The following is a 20,529-nucleotide window of genomic DNA, read 5'->3' as shown; positions in this document are numbered from 1 at the left end:
ATTGTAATATATTACGATGTATTGCTATTATAAATAAGAAAAAAATGAAAATCGTCATTGTTTGTTTTTTTTATTTATAATTAACAACAATTAAATTGATTCTTGTTAAAAATAAACAAGTTTCTTAGAATATTTTTTAGCAATAATGTACATATATATAAGCGCATATGTACATCATATGTATTTTATTATTAGTATTAAAGTATATTTCATGTATCATATAATACAAGATTTCTTTTTTTTTTTTGCACGTTTAAAAATAAAAATTTCGAATGGTGAATTGCATCGGGAAATAAGAAATATAAACATTCTATGGAGCGATAAAGGAATAAGGGTACAAATAAAATTGATGGCACGCATCATCATTCGTATCATTCCATGTGCTCATCAGAACGGAGAGGGTCGTGCACTTGATATTGAATCATTCGTGCGTAATCGTAAGTATTCGGAATGGATCGGGAGTGATCGTTAGAATTCGACAGTACTCGATGAGTTGCGGTACACGGAGCGCAATACGGCCGCCGGAGCCCCCTTGCGATAAACAGTGGTGCCATCTAACGGAACACCTCCCGTCTTCTCTATGACTGCAATAGTTGCATGGAGTCAGTCGTTTCACGAATACCGCGGGTGGTTTGCGGGAAGGCTCGCTGCCGCCTTTAGCCGTTGCGCGACGGATCATCCGTCGTTTCGCGGTCCGAGGTTCGTCCGCGTGTCTTCGACCACTTTTCCCGCCTGGATTCTTGTGCAATTTTACTTGTCGATTTGAGTGACAATCGCGAGCGATGTAATCGTGCCCTGACGTCACGAGGCTAATCAAGTGCACACACGAACGCAAATACAGGCGCGCGCGCGCTTGCCATTCGTATTCGTATACACGGATAGTGTACGCGCTCGCTATACTACATACAACACGTATAGAGCTGTGCATACGGTTAAACTGATACAGAACGAAGGAAAAGGAAATAGCGAGATCGTGAAAGACAGAGGAGAAGAAACGGAAACAGAGAGATAAGAAAAAAAAGAGATATATGTGCGTATACATATATATATGTATGTATATATGATATATATGTATATATATATATATATATATATATATATGTTGCGTAGCAAGAGAACGGTAATAGAGAAAAAGGGGTGAGGCGAAAAACATACACGGAGGACAAATCATACTTGAATACTCTATGTAAGATCTACAAGTCTTACCTTTATAAAACATTATGCGCAAATATTGCGAAGAAAAATTTGAAATGGTAAAAGTATCGACATTTTTTCATTTGCAATGTTCGACCATCGATTTTTCTCGAACGATATGTTTTTGTATCTCGGTAAAGGATTTCACGTTTTCGACACGTGTGAGACAAGGCTATAAAATAGAATAAAGAAGAAAGAAGAAGAAAAAGAAAAAGAAGAAGTGAGAAAGAAGTATCTACATCTCGTGGCGCCCCGTTGTGTTTTTCTACGGAAAACTGCGCTCGCAACCAGCGTGAACTTTCAAAGTGGAAGAAAACGTTCGACAAACCTAAGAATGAAAATTTCTTCAAAAACGATAAATGGAAAACAAAAGAAAAAATTAATCTGTACGCGCTTCATCTTATCTGATCGATAAAATGAAATGAAATGAGTGAAGAAGCAAACGAAGAAATTTGAAGTAGAACGAACTTGGATGAACAAACAAGTTTTATTCCAGTCGAACCGGTCAGTGAGTGTAATATAATTTTTGTGCGTTATCATTGGGATATTTTTTTTTTCTTTTTCTTTTTTTTTTCTTTTTTTTTTTTTTTCTTCTTATGTGAATTATTATCACATGTGAGTATAAAAGTGTATACATGATTGCGGGTGTTGTATCTTGTTGTGTGCGATAATAAGAAAGTGGGATCTCTACGTTCCGTTTTTATTAACTTGTCGGACGGTCCACTGCTTTGAGAGTCAAGTTCGTCGCGCTTCGCTGTACGCGCCGTGCCTGGCGCGCATATAGGTATTTACTTATTTCCTCGCGCTTTGGGTTGTATTCCGCGAAAAACTTTTTATTCGAAGCGAGATGAAACAATATCTCTTCGTGATAGAGATTGAGAACTAATATCGATAAGTGTAATTGTAAATTACGACAGGTATTTACTTTTCCAATTCTTAAATTTTCAAATTTATCTTCCATTTTACACTTTTTATCATTATCTAATTTCTTTTTATAAATTTTATTTTCAAAATATTATTAGCAGTAATTAATCTTTATTAAAGAGCCAATATAATAAATTTGATGTGATTACGAACGTTATTATAAATTTTAAATAGTAAACTTCTTTAATTTGCGTTTAATATAACTTATATAAAATTTTTGTATGTCATTAATATTAAATTGATAAACAAAATGTTGAAAAAATTACGATTCTAAAAGATATTAATTTATGGTCAAAAAGATTTGATCTCAGTCTATATCTATTGGCATTTTTTTCTATTTGAACAACAAGGAAATATTTAGATTGATTAGATTGGATAATTTTTTTAGCTTAGCAAAAAAATTTTCTCGCATTTATCATTGATATCAAAGAATTGGCTAATGAATTTTGAAATTTGACGGGAAAGTAGTGTCCGTGGAACATGAAATAGAGAACGTAAGCGTCGACGATAATATCGATCAACTTTTCCTAAACGTGCCTCGGTCTACATATGTTCGGAAGCAGAATGGGGTGTGGACATGCGCATATGCAGACCATTGTATTAGTAGTGCGTCGTCAAGTACGCGCCTGTGATGCGTGAGAGTATGATACAGTAATAAACATTCTTCGTCTCAAAAAAATAATTTAATTAAAATTTATATAAATTAAATGTGTTTATTATTTGATTTATTAATTGATATAATAATAAAAAATTGATAATAAGAATAATTGTAGATGTAAAAAAAAAATTAATATTAGAATTTTATAATTAATTTATTCACATATATAATTAAATGATAATTGAAAAATTTTTTATTATTTTTTTTATATAATTATAATATTTTGAGAATCTATAACTAAAAAAAAAGAAATTATTGTATAATAATGACGAATAAGTAGTTTATTAAAGTGTTACAGCGTTAAAGTTTCACAAGTATTATATTTATGTTTTATTGCATCAGTTTCACTTTCCGCTTTGCTTGTACTACTTGTACTCGATGCAAAGAATCTTGGGTAAAATATCGCATCAAAAGTCTCGTCATTTTCTTTTCCTATATTTCAATAACAATTTTCATTTATTCTTATGTTTATCATTTCTAACAAATTGGTCGTCCATTCGATCTTTTGTTTAACGATTATTTTTCTTCTTTAACAGGATCGGCAAGATTACGAAGAACCGTAACAAATTTCGAAAAGGATGAAAAAAATTGTGGAAAGCTCAAAATTCCGGCAAGACGATTCCCAAAAGATATAATAATCGTCAGATAATTGGCAATTGAGATGTCTTCTGCTTAGTATCTTGGTGAGAATTGCCTGTCATTGAATATTTATAAGCGATTCCAGATTTGGAGGGATAAACAGAAAACCGATCGTTCCTGAATGGTAGCAACGACAAGTTAAAAAAATAAAATGTCTAAGGTATTCTATTTTTCGCCAGTAGAATACGGTTAACGAATCTGTCTACATGTACGTGAATAAGTGAGAAAGTTGGCGTGTCGAAAAGTGAATCTGATGTTCGAGGGCGAAAAGGAAACGACGACAGTGATGGTGCTCGGTCGATAAAGAGAGTTATATAAAGTGTAGAAAGAAGATCAAAAAAGAAAAATGTGTACTTAATCTTGTTTTTTTTCGCGAGTGATTTTTACGTTGGTGATGTGAACAGTGTCTATTGTAAAGAACATCCCGAATGTCGGTAAATGAAGAAGAAGTATATGATTGAACGATGCAATTAAGAACGCGTGTTCGATCAGTGAGTGTCGGCCGAGAAAAAAGAACTATTCGTTTTGATTGATTTTTTCTTATTTCACGTCGATACAAACGGGTGATAAAACGAGAAATAATTGAGAGTGAAATGAATTATTTATTTTTTCATTTGTTATTTTGCAAATTCCCGTTATGTACTTGATTTTCTCGTGGTTTGAAATTTGAGTAAAAAGAAAAGAAAAGAAAAGAAAAGAAAAAAAAAAGGAAAGATTTCAAAAATTTGTCATATTGGAAAAGTGTTGGTGATAATAGTGAGCGACGTTCATTGATTCGCAGTGGTGATATTCTTATTATTTGATATCCATATTATTGGTTGTGAAGATATAGTGAAAACAGGTTAGTGGTGATAGTGGCATATCGCGTAGAAAGAGAACACTCGACTGTGACTCTTAACTTATTACCACGGATTTCTCCCGGCAGTTTGACACAACAGCCATCCTCGATGAGAGGAGGCACATGTCCATTGCTGCCGCTGAAAATGCAGGGTAAGGTTTTTTTCCCTTTCAATTTATTTTCTTCTTTTTTTATTTTATTTTTATTTTAATCTTAGGTCGTTTATAACAAACGGGAAACTTGTTCCCGTTCAACGTCCAATTTGTACATACATCGTTTATTTACTTAAGCATTTCAGAGATCACCGATTTCGTTACTTCGATACCGCGATGTGTTTCGCGCATGTACAAGAAAATTCGCACATGTTGCGCGTATTGGTCGGAGTTAAGATGTAAAACAAATGAATCTGTTACTAGTTTTTTAGCACAATTAACCTCTTAAGTGAGAAATTATATGGACGAAAGTTTTATATACATTTCCTCCGGTCTCCTTATTACCATTTTTCATTTAACTTAAAACTAATTGTTGAAAATAATAGTTTCGCGTGTATTTTTTAATTTTATTATTTTTCCATGCAAAAGTATTATTGTATTCTATAAATAATTAAAAATAAGTGAATCGATATATATTACATTAAAAGATTAACTGTTACATATATTCATTTATTTATTCAATCTTCGTAATGCATTAAAATACTAAACATTTTGCTATGATTTTATATATATTTTTTTCTCATATATTATTTGAATTCTATATTAGGCAGCGTATAGTAATCGATGTTAACTAATGTGAATCATTTATCAAGAAGTATGGAAGTATATTTACAATTTTGTGTATTTGTATTGTATATATATATATACACATATATACATATGATGATATATTAGTCAGGATTTGATTAGTAAAAAAAAAAAAAAAAAAAAAAAAATAGCGTTCCTGAAATTATAAGAAATCACATATAATACATAAAAATGAAATAAAAATATTTTATGCGTTTTTTAAATGCGTATCATTTTAAATTAACGAACGATATAAAAAAGATAGAGCATCCCGAGCATTGGAGTTGAGCATTTATATATTGAGCAACAATTTAAAGTACTATTTTAATAAAGTACTATTATATTTATGTCATATTTAACATCTTATCATATAAAACAGCATAATTGGAGATAATATTGAAGGATGATATGATACGATAGATTTCAGATATTAGAAATTAATGAATTAGAATTAACGAATATATATATATATATATATATATACATTTTAATGAATTAATTAATTAATATAATATTTATAATGGAAGTTTATGAAATATCTCCACTTCTCTATTCGAAAACATCGATACTCGATATTCAATTTTCATGTTATTTTGTATAACGAAATAACTTAAAAATAAAAAAGATGCGAATTTTTTCTTATGAACAAATAGAAAATTAAATAAATTTACGATAATTTACGATAAAATCGAATATTTGCTCTTAACGACAAAGAAATAAAATCCTAAATTATCGAGAAATACCATACAATATCATACAATATAAAACCTACTGTTATAGAAACGACTAGCCAGACAAGCCTCTAGCGAAAGTGTTAATGTTGATAGAGCGACGAGAAACAACAGACAAGCAGCGAGATAGTTTTAGGTAACGTGTATAACGGGAGGGGCCTTTCAGAATACGAAAAAGAAGAACAAGAACAAGAAATAGGTATCTCAGGTAGACGGGCCTCGAGATAGGCTCAGTAGAAACTGGAAGAAGTTAAATGCAAAAGGTTTCCTTCTAAAGTAGAGAGAAGGAGATGAGCACAAGGAAAAAAAAGAAAAAGAGATGAAAAAAAGAGCAGCAGGTGTCGGCACAATTCAAGCCTTCAAAGGGAAAGAACTCTTAAATTTTTTAACTCTTAAACCTAACAACGAATGATACACACGTTTCTTTCTTTTTTGCTCATTTTTCATGAGAAGATTTTCTGTACAATTTCCGTGCACACGAACGAAAGATATAAATATTTAATCATTAACGATTTTATATGTATATATATATGTCAAAATTATTTTTAGTAAGTATACTTGACAAATGTATAATGTCAAATCGCGTCGATATATTCATACGATTGCTAACATGATTTTAATGACACGAGAAACGATTTTCCCGTTGCTTAGAGATAGGGGAAATAAATTATAAGTGGCAAGTAATCGCTAAAATCGATGGTCTCGTCAACGAGTATACATATACAAGTAGAGGAAAAGGATATTGCTATTACATGGCGTGAAAACGATAGTAACATTTTTAAACACTATTAGACAACTTATTCGATAAGAAGTTGCGTAATGATACATATTCCCTTGCTTTGTATTGGCAATACATAGTACCGCGTACTTGCATAACGATGGATTTAATTCAAAACAGATGAAACGAAACTTGAATGTGTTCTCACGTAACACTGAACGCGTCGAGGCTATTTCGTTCTGTCCGGAGAAAAAGATTTGTAATCTTGGTTTTAAACTCAGATAGCATCGATGAATACAACTTTTCCTTCTTTTCCTTCATAAAATTGCGATAACTTTTTATATCTCGCTAACTCGTATGCTAGCTCTCGACAATATGTTTTATTAGCTCGTAAATAAGATTTTAGAAACTCTTCTCTATGCTACGTCAAGGCACATTCGAAAATAACAGCCTCCAGAACGAATTCCTTGACTCGTTTTCAAGCTTGCCGAATAGAGGATAAACGATATGGCAGATAATCTCATTTGCGCGTCTTCTATATATCAATTCTCTTGTATTAAATAAGATGCAATAGTGTATCGAAAAGCAAGACATCCACCAATCGTTGTCGAAGAAATTGTAGAGGCATGCGAAATATAAGATAAAGCGCGGCAAGACAGGGTTCGATCGTGGAAAATAGAGAAAAAGTCGCGTGCGAGACACATGTAGCGAAATAGAAACTTGGCTTGCTTTGACGTGGGCGTTGCAAGTCTCATCGAAACTATATAACTGATTCATCATCGACGACAGCGAATCGATCGCAAGGCATTACACTCTACGTGAAACAGTAGTTCGAGCAATTAAATCCACGTTGTTCATCGGCAAAACAATTGAGTCCGTTAGGAATAAAAGCGTGCAAGTTAATAAGAGAGCTAAACTAAAATCGCGAAGTTAGAATAAAATGAAAGTTTCGTCAATCTTCATGACCTGTTTTCTGGTTGTTGTTTTATTCGACGACATCTCTCTTCTCGATGAACGCCGAAGTAGAGAATTTTTCTCGCTAAATACATCCGAAACAATCAAAATAACGATCGATAACATTAGATTTCTAAATATAAAATGATGATAGTATAGAATTAAAAAGTTCTAAAGAAAGTGTAAAAATGATATGTCTGAAGAGAAAGAAAGAGAAAGAGAAAGAGTGATTGGGAGGGGGGGGGGGGGGAGAATAGCAGGCAAAATCGGCCCGCGCGATGTCCATCGAACAGCAAGTTAGCGTATAGTAAAGTCACGTGGTTGGTGCCGAGTACAGCCGAGAGCCGAGTCGAATCGAACCGAATCGCCCCGAACCGTGCCATGCCATGCCGCACCGCACCGCGCCAGCCTGGGATATAGATCCTCCTGTGTACGACGCAACGTTGCCAACTCATTGCTACGAAGCCGGCCGGCTGCTGCCTCGATCGGTCGACTCTGTTCGTCCGCTTGCTCGCCTGTATGCTTACTTGCTTGTCTGTCTGTCTGTCCCTCCGCTACCTCGTTCATTCGTACGTCGTCCGATCATCCATCCGTCCGTCTCTACGGGAAAAATAGCGTTGCCTTGGCTTTCTTTCCTTGCCTTGCTTGACTCACGCCCTGACCGCATTTCCTTTCGCGAAAACACCTTTAATTTTCGATCACTATCCAATATTCTTTTTCTTCTCTTCTCGCAAAACGAAGCACGTTGTCGTCCCATGCATACATCGATGATGTAATTTCTTTGTTTCAACTTGGTTAATTGTGCTTTGTATAGTATCATATTTTGAAGACGGAAGATAATCGAAATTATCATTGCATGGGTAATATTTTTTTCCGTTTATTTTTCATTTAATTCGATCAGTTTTAAAGAATAACGTCGAATAAGTTATAAGCGGAAAACAGAGATCTGGCAACATATATGTTTCTAAGCACAAGGTAAAAATAACATGGCGTAAAATGCACCGTTATGTATCCTGTGTATATATTTATTATGCGTAAACTTACACAACGCATCATTAGTACACGCAATCATTTGTTGCATAACGCATAATGAATTAGTAATCATTCCCAGAGGAAAGACATTTTACGTTACGTGTAATCTGTATAAATGGCAAGTACCGTTTTCTCGAATAATATGATACCAATTAATTTAGACCTATAAGGGCATCGCCGACCTCGGTTTCGATACTTGGAATATAATTTTACGTAATTTCGTCTTCATGGTTAGTATTTAGAAACCGTACCGTTATCACGAACAGTGACTGTTTGTTTCTTCGAGTCCGGTCTCCTGGATTCGAATTTACACTGCGTTTTGCTTCGTACAAATGACGCACAAATCGAAGAAGGTTAAGTTAAGTTCTAGGAAGTAAATTTGTTTGGATTAATTTCAAATTTTTTCAAATTCTATATATTTTGAAAAAATATATTCGCCAAATTTTTGTCATAATTAAGTATTAAAATAATTAAATTAAAATATTCAAATTTAATATAATTATATATGATATAAAATTAAATAATAATCAATTATATTTCGAAAAATATTTTTTGAACTACGATAGTTTTTTTTTTTTTGTTTAAAATATATATATTTTTAAAAATATAATTTGATTTCGTAAAAAATTTTTTTTATTGTGCAAACTTTTTGAACAAAAGATCGAACGATATTAAAATGATTCAATATTTGAAAGATAATCGGTGAAAGTATAAAAAGATTAATCGGTGTTTTATATTTTGAATAATATTCAAACATACAAGGATGGTCGTTTAAAGGCTAGTCGTAATATTATTTCTACAATAATATAATTTCTATTATGTAGTTTTATCCATATTTTTTTAAAGTTTCGATAATATGTGTGAAACTTCATCCTATTTCATTATTCCATCTTTAAATTTATGATCAGTTTAATAAGAGAACAATTCGAATACACAATTAGTAGAAAATTTGATTTATGAAAATGATTAAAAGATTAAAATTACATATTTTTGCATAAATAAATAAAAAATATTTTGATTTACGATATAATATGATATAAAAAGTACATACGATATAGTACGTTATACAAACTACAAAGTTAGTACAAAATAAAGTATTCTATAAAGGCGATACATAAGATTATAATTTTTGACATGATAATCTTTACATCCGATACATTAAATATAATGATAAAAGTAATACGATATTTATCATCGTTTGTTTTATTTTGCACAAATATACATAATCATTTTGATAAAGTTTTATCGCGACTTTCATTAGAAACTTGTAATCCAGGTTATACCGAAGTGAAAACATCAACGTTTCAATCAATGTTTCAATTTCATCGTGGAAAGTTTAACTTTTCGTTTTTAGTTTTTTTCTTTCTTTTTTTTTTTTCTTTTTTCATCGATTTCATTGAATTGAATATTTTAATTAGTCGATATGCTTATTTATTCATATATAAATACTGCAGATACATAGTGTAGCACAGTATATATGTCCAAGTTACAAGATTATGCGAGTTTCTTCACGTGGAAAACTCTCAAATCGTCGCTGTTGTCGGCAGAGTGTGACACGGAATTGCGACGTTGCCAATGTTGCAACCACTCAAGGGCAGTTCACACCGTGTCACTGTTACCTGAACGAGTAATCGTATTAATCTTGTCATGCGCAGTATCGACGCTGCAATATATTTGCAAATTATACATATATTAAAAATCTTTGTATCAAGTAATTATATTGTATACATAATTTATGATATAATATTATATACAGTAGATAAATAGAAATAAAAAAATAAAATTAGAAATGATAATAAAAAGTAGAAAATTTAATTGGCCGCAAAGTAGGAATATCCAAAGAAGAAGATTTTTGAACGAAATGATTTAATCTAAAATTAGAAATGATTTATGAACGTTGAATATGAATCACTTAGGATAGATTTAGGGTTTTAGAATTGAAGATCGGTGTACACGGCGATCTAATTTATAATCTTCTTCATCAAGCTTCTGAAAATAATATTATATGGGGAAAAATCTAAGATAGAATTGTATCTATAATAACGTGTATATATATATATATTTGTATAAAATATATAATATATATAATATTGTAGCGCTGATATTCGCAATTCTTATATATATATATAATTTTTACTAGTGGTAAACATCATAACGTAAATTTATTATTATTTTGTTCGGGACAAGAGATCCCGGTCTTTTTTAAAATCTAATTCAAAATTCGTCAAAAGAGATAGAAGTCAATCGCTTCTCTTGCGCGAATCTTTCATTTCAACCGAGACAAGACTCGGTTTATTCTTCGCGCTTGATCGCGAAAATTGACAAGAACCTTTTCGCTTCTCTTTCCTCGGTTCACGCCTACATAACAGTTTCACGTGACCAGTTTTGTCTTCCGTTTTACGGAACTTTTGGGTTTGTTTCATGTCCATGAATTTCGATTATTCGAAACGGAATAAAAAAATTCGGTATCACGAATCTTGCGGATTATTGCTTTCTCTTGTCATACTATATAACGGATGTTGGCAATTAATCGCGATGGCTAAAAGAAGAGTAACAGTCACGATGACTGTACACGCCAGTGCACGCGTATGGAGAGGCAAGAAGAAAGTGGAATAATTTAGATTACCTTATTATTGTATAATATATATTTTTATTATTGTATAACAAGTGTAAGTTGCGCGGCGATGGAATAAATTATTAACGGAATTATGGCATTGAAAAATATTATACGGGACACGTAATTATGATTGGAAAAAAATTTGCTCTCTATATTTTCTTTTTACTCGTTTTTCATTTTTTACTCGTGTAATCGTTATTGGATTAGATAATCTCCACTATTGTTTAGATCGTTTTGCATATTTTCTTAATTATTAATTTTCATATCTATATATTATATATTATAACGATATAACAATATATAGACGTATTATAATTATATAATCGTATAATTTTTTTATTTGTTGTTATTTGTTGTTATTTTATTAAATTATTATAGATATGGAAATTCTTTTCTCTTCTTCTTATGTAGCAGAAATGGGATAAAAATTTGCTAGACAAGAAAATCGAACAAAGTAATAATTGATATTTGTCAAGAACCGAGGAAAGTAAATAGCAAGAATGGAAACGTTTGATTCGTTATGAGTTCTTCGTACACGGCAAAACGAAAGGAAAGTGACGTTGGATACCAATCGTTGTCTTCGCACATAAATGCATCGTTTCTTTATATGTCGCGCGTGTACACATATAGCTCGTAAAAGTATCAGATTGAAACAAAATTTCATCTTCTACTTTTCTACTTATATTCTTTATTCGAACATCGAAACATTTCATAGGAGGAGAAAAGAAATTTCTTTGTACATTCTTGCAAAGCTTGCATTTATTATCAAGATAGAAAAAATTGAAACAAATTTTTTTAATTTAATATATTTTAATTTGTTTAAAATACTATATAACAGCTATAAAATAATAATTTCGCAATAAAAGTTATTAATATATATCATTATTACGAATTACGAAATTAAAAATTAAATAAACGATTAATCGAATTATTAATCGATTAGTGTTTGTCATTTATTTTGAATAGATAATAATGGCAATTTGCATAATTAAGTTTTAAAACGTCATATTGAAATATATATCATTGATATAGAAAAAAAAAAAAAAAAATTTTTTTTTCCCTTGATCCGAGTTATTTTTTTTCCTCATATTTTTAGAAACAGATATAGAACACGATCTCGAAGAAAATAGTAGTATATAATAAATAAACGGGAAAAGATGGTAATCGGTCGTTTTATTTAATATTCGACTTTGATTTAAATAAAAAGTTACGAACGTTGAGTATTAGTTGGACGATGTAAAAAAAATTAAGCGAAAGCAAAGAATATTTTCTTGTATATACTAATTTTATATGGATATGGAATTTTAATTTAAATATATGATTTTATTGTCTCTGGAAAATATCGCTTCCATGAAATGCGATAATATAAAAATAAAATTGTAATTATTTTAAATTTAAATTTTGGATACATTAACTCGTCGAAGGATTTTGAGAAAAAAAAAAAAATGTTAGGAAATATATAAGAAAAACGAGGATTAATTCGGAAAAAGATCTAAAAGTTATTTTTTTTTCGATCTATCGGAAAGAAAAAACGTTTGCTTCGATCGATTCGACCAAATTACGATCACAGGGCAAATGATATATGTATATGACACGCGGGTGTACTTAATATACAAAGTATTTACACACGTTACCGCTCTCGAGATATCTCGAGACTCGTTATGTCGTTTTTAACTAGATAACGACTGTCGTTCGGTGGTAACTAATCAGATATCTCTTATCTGCCATGGGGCATCTACGAAGAGCAATTAATGCCGGGAGATCGTATCAAAAATCGGGTTTCTTTACATAACGGTGGCATGACATTGTAGTCCATGCGTAACCAGACTATCCGCGCGATTCAGTGTCCACGTTTTTATCGTTGAACAGGTCTGACCAGATGGAAAGCTAGAGTGCCCATCTCTTTTCCTGTTTTCTCGTACGATATTAAAAAACGGAAAAATTTCAGTAAGAAAGCATAGGGGGAGAAAGGTACAAAGTTGCATGAAGGGAAAAATGGATGCGAATCGTCGTTAGAATTAACGTATACCGTTAAACGGCAAGAAAATTTCAATTTTCAAGAATTTTAATAATATCTTATTAGATAAAACGAACGATTTTAGATAGAAATATCTGTTGGTGCTAAATTCTCTAGGATAAAAATTAAATTAGCGTTTTTATTTCGGTTTCGATTACGAATTAAGAAGATAGAAAATGACACGCCTATTTTAATTTTATCCGTGAGAATATCTATAACAAAAACTTTCGTTTAAATACCGTTTGTATTTTCATCGTGATATATGTAATTTTCGTTTCTCAATAACAAATTGCAATTATTTTAACGTGATTTCATAATAAAAACAAATCGAATCATTAACGCATCATTTTTACAAACCAATTGCAACAAATTTCTCATTAAAGTTATGCAATGCGATTATATTCCGCACATCATCGCATCGAAATCTTCGTTAGAGAATTAGAATTTGATTTTGTTGAACGCGTTATCTTGAACGTTAGCATTGTATAGGCTGGACCTAAAATAGTTTAAAATGCCTATTCTTAACCGAGCACCGAAAGGGTGTAAGAAATGCAATTCTTCTATCGTATGCGAACGTTTATTTATTCGTCTCATCTGGTTTCGGCTGTTTTTTAGCATGGTCCGTGATAGAGGTTCTCAATTGCGAATGAAAGCAATTTTGTAAATTTTCATTATAATTAATGAACGTTGTAGAAAGATTTATCATAGAAGAAGAAGAAGAAGAAGAAGAAGAAAAAACATCGGGAGATAAGAAGTAGAAAATTTTCAAATTTGTAATTAATCAATATAGTATATTCGTATAAATAATTCGAATCGGTTTTTTAAATACATTTCGTTTAAAAATCTTTTCGCGATAGGTACGTTGCATTGTACTTGGATATTGTAATCGTTATCATCGATAAAATAAAAAGCGGTACATTTTTAAATGGAAAAGTTATTTAAAAAATAAACAAAAAGGGGGGAGGGGAAAAAAAAAGAAGGAAAAAGAAAGAGAAAAAGTTTTTTTCTTACTTACACCGCGATTATTTCATCATCGCAAGTTAAAGTTCGGTCGAGATTTCGACATTACTCATTTTTAATGACGTACACATGGAACGATTTCAATTGAGAAATTCCTCGCTCGTAAAGAATTGTGAAATTCGTGAAATATGTTGCGATAAATTCATAAGGCAAAGGTAATGACGTATATGTATTCAGTTCGGAATATCTATTATGCGAAATAACAAGAAGAAGAAAAACTTGTGCATTGAATGTATTCTGCAAAATAATAATCAAATTCATCGAAACGATAGAGGAGTAATCTTTTCTTTGTGATGTCACGATCATTTCTTTTTAATCGTTATTTATTTCATTATGTGTCATGGAGAAGAGTCGAATCACGCTTAGATCGTCATGATTCGATGCATCTGTTATCGAGGCTTGGAAAGAAAGGGATGAAAAAGATGACGGGAGAGAAAAAGTATAGATGGAAAAAAAAAAAATGACAAAAAGAAAACGCAATAAGATTGCCAGAAGTGTACGATAAAAAAATAATAATAATAAAATAGAATGCATCCTCGTCGTATTCTTCTCAATCTTTTCTCTCTCGTCAGTTACGATTGCAGACAGAATTTATTGCGATTTTTCATCGCAACGACATCTATTCTAAATCGAATAATATCGTTCTAATTTTGGAACGAAATTGTAATAATAATAATAATAATAATAATTTTAATCGCATCGTGAAATAAACGCGCAATACGAATCGTTGATAATATTTTATTTATAAGAGTAAGATATTCCAAATTCTAAAGTCATTTACGTACCTTTAGTCATTCATCACTTCGAATCGATCATTTACAATGGAATTCGTATTCTCTCGTTCGTATTCGTCGTTCCATTGAATCGCACGGATAATTATCCTCCTGTTTTTGTTTAAGCTTGGGAAGCAAATACTATTTGTAAAATAATAAATCGTATCTCGATTTGAAAAAAGCAAACGCGAACAAACTAATTCGTTAAGCGAGAAAAGTTAAATGAAAAATTTTTCTCCGAGTTTGATTTAATAACGGTATTGGTAAAAGCTTATTTAGCCGATTAATTCTATCCTTTAGGTCATCGTTGAACTTTGACGCGGGAGACGCGAGGTTGAGTTTCCAGTAATAATAATCCAACCGAATATATTATCCAATTACAATTTTTACATTTACATGTACATTTTACATATATATTATATATATATATATTTAACGCGATAATTAATTTTAACGATATTAATCGCATAGATCAATTCTCTGTTACTGGAACAATAATAATGATATGTCGATAAGTTAAATAGGTTGGAATATCGATTCGATTAGATTGCGAAACTTGAAAATTATATTCTTCTTAAAAGTGGAAAAATAAGTATAACCGATCTTTTGCAATTTATGATTATTATACGAGTAGAATTCAGTATAATTTCGTTCGTTCGATTATTATTTTGCAACAAATTATTTCTGGCGAAATATCAGGAGTAGCGAACGAGTCGCGAGTTATCTTTCAAAGATAAAGAAAATGGCCGCCCGTTGAAAGCGAACAAGAAAGACGAAATATTTTTCTCTGCTTTTTTTCTTTTTTTCTTTTTTTTTTTTTTTTGCTCTGCATCGTCGACGAATTCCCAGAGACGAGGCACACGAGAAGGAATTCGTTTATTTCGTTTGTTTCGTTGCAACGCGCGTTTATTATTACACGTAGAACCGCGAAACGCTTCGACCATTGATCGATTACGCTCATTTCGTAAAATCGTGGTTCGAATCCACGATTTTTTCATCAATTTTCCATCCGTATTGTAATTATTATAAACGGTATTTCACATCGGTTCAAATTTTTTTCTACTCTTGCGATTTAACAATCTGTGTACAACCGAGAATTGGATACCGTTTCGCGCGATCAATTATACGTTGGTTGCGATTAACTTCACGCAATCGGGTAATTTGTAAATTGTTTTCTCATCGAACAATGTCGTGGGGCTCGCGTGTTTTACTTATCTCCTCTATTAGCGAAAGGTTGAAAAACCAATTACCGTACCGTACCGTTCGTTGTATTTCATTCACCCGATCCTTCTCTCTATGTATTCGAAATACATATCTCATTAGACTTTCCGACCACGCTTGAAAGATTTTTCATCCTGGTATTTTTAAGCCCGGAATCGTCGTGTCGTTTTCCATTCATTCCATTCGTTAGGTTTAGAACGAAAGTTTCGATTCTCTTTCGCTTTTCTCCGTTAGAAGAACGATTAGAAAAAAAGAATATCAAGAGCGAAGCAATTAGAAATGGTAGAAATGAATTAAGATTATACACGTTGCTGCATACGTTTTATAACCAGTTTTGATGTTCGAACAATTCGAACGTTTCGTTCTTCGCTCTAATATTTTAATTCGTTTAAATTTTACTCGTTTTCTTTTTTTTTTTTTCCTCGTCTATTTGAACAAGTCTAATACTAAACGTTTATGGCGTTTGCAGGTATAATGTACAGGCGTGTAAGAACGTTGAATCAAAAATTACACGTTACGCGTACTAATTCTACCGTCCTCTATTCAATGGAACTCGCTTACACACCGTTGCATGTTGTATATACGCAAACGTATATACAAATCTAAGTACAAAATATTCGACGTTAGATCGTCGAAATTACTATGTATACGTACATGCGTTTGTATCGTAACATTTTATTTTTTTTCTCTTATTCGATTTATTCGATAATAATAACAACAACGAAAGAATGTTTAATTACAAATTAGGTATAAATACTGCACGATAATGCATTTAATCATTTTTACCGAGTGGAATTTAGAATTATTACTATTTAGATTTCTATTAGATCGCTTTTAATTGGAATTACGTCGTGCAAATTATATCATCTGTTAAATACGATTCGTGTATTTTTAATCGTCAAAGAAAAAAAAGAAGAAAATAATTTACATTGCATCGCATAAAATAATTATTCACCGTTTATTTGCACGTAGTATTTTAAATGACGGATAAAAGTAATGCGATGATACGGTGATGAAGAAAGGGAGGGGAGGGAGGGGAGGAGAGGTGATATCAATAAGCGCGGTAAATACGTTATTTTTAGTAGCTGGTTCGTTTAACCGCGGTTACTATACTCTACGAAGAGATACGTTTAATCGTGTGTTTGTTCGCGATTCGTGATATCGATGGATGATTTATATACCACGAAAAAGGTTTGCCTATCGACCTATGTTGTTAATAATCGCGTTACCGTGTTAAGCTTATAGCTCTGAAATAGCTGGGAAAAAATTTTTTTTCTCGCTTCTTTTCGAGATCCGGCCCGATCGAGCGGAGATAGAAATATACGGGATATAATAATAATATAAGGTTAGGTTTGGCGTCGCGTTCGATCCTTTACCTCGCGTAGACGAGTCGAGTTGTACTTTTGTTAGTTAGGACAAAGTCGGAAGATTTTGAAAAAAATGTCGAGGTCAAGAGCGAAAGTTGGGGAGCATTGGCGGACCTTGATCCGAACGTGACTTCGCACCACTTATCGGGAAACGGCGTCATCGTAGTCTCGTACGCGGTTCGTTCCAAATCGAAGTCGCGCTTCTTATTTCTTATCGGTAAAAAAAAAAAAAAAAAAAAAATAAAAAAAATTATGGAAGCAAAGAAAAATTTGAAACGTTCAAATCGAGAATTTCGATTAAATATCGTATTATCGATTTTCGATGATCGCAAATTATTCCTCCTGTCGATGTTATTATATTATATTATATTATTCGTAATATAATGCGTAATAAATACGCCAACAGTATTGAAATTCGATCTATTTCAATTAATTTCTTTTCTCTCGATTTAACGAGGGATATTCGATTAATCTTTCACGTTCGCGATGAGAGATGTTTCTTGATCGTTCGTCGTCCTCTTTTCTTTATTATAATGATCGAAGAATTGAATTAATCAATTATATCAAAATAGTTTTCGCAATTATCTATCGAATAATTATAGATGTGGAAGGATTATCGCGTGTCCTCGATCGATAGGATTTCCGATGAAGCGAATAATTTCGAGGATTAACTGCGGATTAATTTCGAGGATAGATAGATGCACGAGCCAAATTGAATCCATCTATCTCTCTCTTTTTCTTTCTCGTATCCAGCCAAGATGCGTCGTTTTTTCACGGGTTCTAAAATACTTGAATCAAGCTTGGAAGCCGAGCGACCAATCAAATTCTTCATTAACATGTGAAAACGAATAGTTTGTACGCGATTTTTGTCACATTGGCATGGAACAATTATAATCGAAGCGAAGGTTCTTTTCTTCGCCTTCTATTCTTTCTTGCTTTATTTTTTCCTCGCAAGATGAAAAATTTGCAAGCTAGTTTACACAGCTAGCGAAGAGAAAAGAAAACTTCCTCTCGAACATCGAGCCGCGATTACTTACTTATTCCACGAGAATCGCATCAAAGACCGCATGACGATCTTATCGTTATTCGTTTCATCGTTTCATTCGTTTTCAATTCGATCGAGCGTGTTAAACGTTATCCCGGAGATAACGATAATATACGAATTATCGTTTCATGGATCGTTCCATTCCCCCCATAAATGTTTATTTACTTATTATTTGTTAAACAGAAGTCTTTCTCTTAATTATTTTCACGGCTCTATTTCCGTTATAGATGGATAGTAGATAGATAGATGTGTTTTATGTTTTCCGTTGTCGAGGAAATCGGTGTCACCGGCAGAACGAATACCAGCTGACGAGGATTAACCGGCCTCTAACCTGAAACCACGAAAATTGATACGTCTGAAGTTTCTAATAGGTCGACGCGACGGTTGGACATTCTATCGTGAATGGTATGGAGCAGATTTTTAGAAGGATTTATTCTCGAGGGAAGGAATAATTTGTCATACTTTTTCTGTTCTATATTGTCAAAGTGATCGTTAATAAAAAAAAAAAAATCCGTTCAAAGATTAATTAATACGTATAGAAAAATTATTTACTCGCAATCGTATGTATATATTTTTCACGATAACCGATTAATTCGTCCGTTCGTTAAATACTTGAGAATTCGAAGCGATCGAAACTCCTAGATTCTGATCAAAGAGGTGATCTCTATAATTAGAGAAGACGAAAATGTCGGATCGAAAGAAATGATCGTTCGATCGTAAATTTACTCTCGAGAATTATTCCACAGCTTCGCTGCTCGCTCGAGAACGGAGGAAACGAGCGTTAAAGTACGTTTACACGTAAGTCCGTATCGTCGAAGAGGTTTTCGGCAAACGAGTTGCCGGACAACCGGTATCACGGCATTGGCCAAATAACATTTGGCCAAACTGACCGGAATGAAAAAGCGTATTTGAAGCGTACGTTGTGCAAATGGAGTATAAGTAAGTGTTTGCGTGTTTGTAAAAAAAGTCCAAGGGATCGAGGTAAAAATACACTTCGACGCGTTTATCGCGCTTCGTAATAATTTGATGAGTATCGCGATATATCTCGTTCCATAATTTTGTATTTGATTTTAATTCTTGTATAATTCTCTATTGATCGTTATATCCATCGTTTTATCTTTTATTATTATTATTCGTTTCTTCTTGATCGGAAGAGAAACGAATTTAAACGAGTTTAAAGATCGTTGCTATCTTTATCTTTGTGAAAGTTAACTTTTCTTTCCTTCTATTTACACGATTGACAAATTAAGAATCACGAAATTAAAATGATGATTTTACATCTAAATCGTTCTCGATCGATCGTCGCCCCTTTGTGATCTTTTGATCGCGAGAGAAATCGTATTTAATAGTTCTATCGAAACGTATTTCGAAACCGTTTCAGCTTCGAATTTGGAAATTGACGAGACGAGTTCGAAATCGGTGTCGAAAATGGGGAAAGTAGAAGAACGTAGAGAAGGACGGAAGAGAATCGAAGGCGGAAAAGAGATAAAAAGAGGAAACGCGAGGAAGCGAAGAAGGTGGGCGAAACATTGTAGCGCCGTTCACATTTCATTAAGCGTGCGATGCTCGAAGAAACTATCCGTGTACGAGGTTTAACGCTTCTCTCTGGTCAAGAGAGAGAGAGAGAGAGAGAGAGAGAGAGAGAGAGAGAGAGAGAGAGAGATGAACGTGGAAGAGTGAACGGGGAGAGCGAAGTCTCGGTCGAGACAAATGCGATAGTGAGAAAAAGAAAGAAGGAAGGAGGTTAGGAGGGGGGCGTTTGAGAAAGAGAGGGGGAGAAGGAACAGAAGCTTCTCACGGAACGAGTTGGAACGGAGCGACTGTTCCATCCGTTGTTAACCCTTTGTTTTATGGCTTTTTCGAAAGTTACCGCTCGTGGCGTTGTCCCGTAAATTTCAAACGCGTTTTCGAAAGAGATGAAAAAACCGAGGAAAAACGATACGCGTTCGTTCTTCAAGGATGACGCAGATACGTAGATTCGCGTGTCGATTTTCGTGCTAAT

General features: G+C 32.7%; 1 protein-coding gene across 3 annotated transcripts in view; it reads left to right on the top strand.

The window, feature by feature from the left end:
* Positions 1–605: 605 nt before the first annotated feature.
* LOC100871719 (uncharacterized) overlaps positions 606–20,529 on the top strand; it is a 92,958-nt gene continuing 73,034 nt past the window's right edge. Inside the window, exons 1-3 of one of the 3 annotated variants that reach the window (XM_086907041.1) lie at positions 606–1,030; positions 1,111–1,698; positions 3,313–4,405. In XM_086907041.1, the coding sequence (XP_086763167.1) occupies positions 4,377–4,405 (29 nt within the window). In that variant the 5' untranslated portion in view covers positions 606–1,030; positions 1,111–1,698; positions 3,313–4,376. Of the gene's footprint in view, positions 1,031–1,110; positions 1,699–1,748; positions 1,979–3,312; positions 4,406–20,529 lie in introns of those variants that run through there. The other 2 variants (XM_086907042.1, XM_086907047.1) reach the window with 2 other exon arrangements.

This window comes from Apis florea, unplaced genomic scaffold (genome assembly GCF_048593485.1).
Source record: "Apis florea isolate Af1SG1 unplaced genomic scaffold, ASM4859348v1 contig_24_pilon, whole genome shotgun sequence".
Lineage (NCBI taxonomy): Eukaryota > Metazoa > Arthropoda > Insecta > Hymenoptera > Apidae > Apis > Apis florea.
The sequence above is the reverse complement of the archived record's forward strand: the minus strand, read 5'-3'. Positions and strand labels throughout refer to the sequence as shown.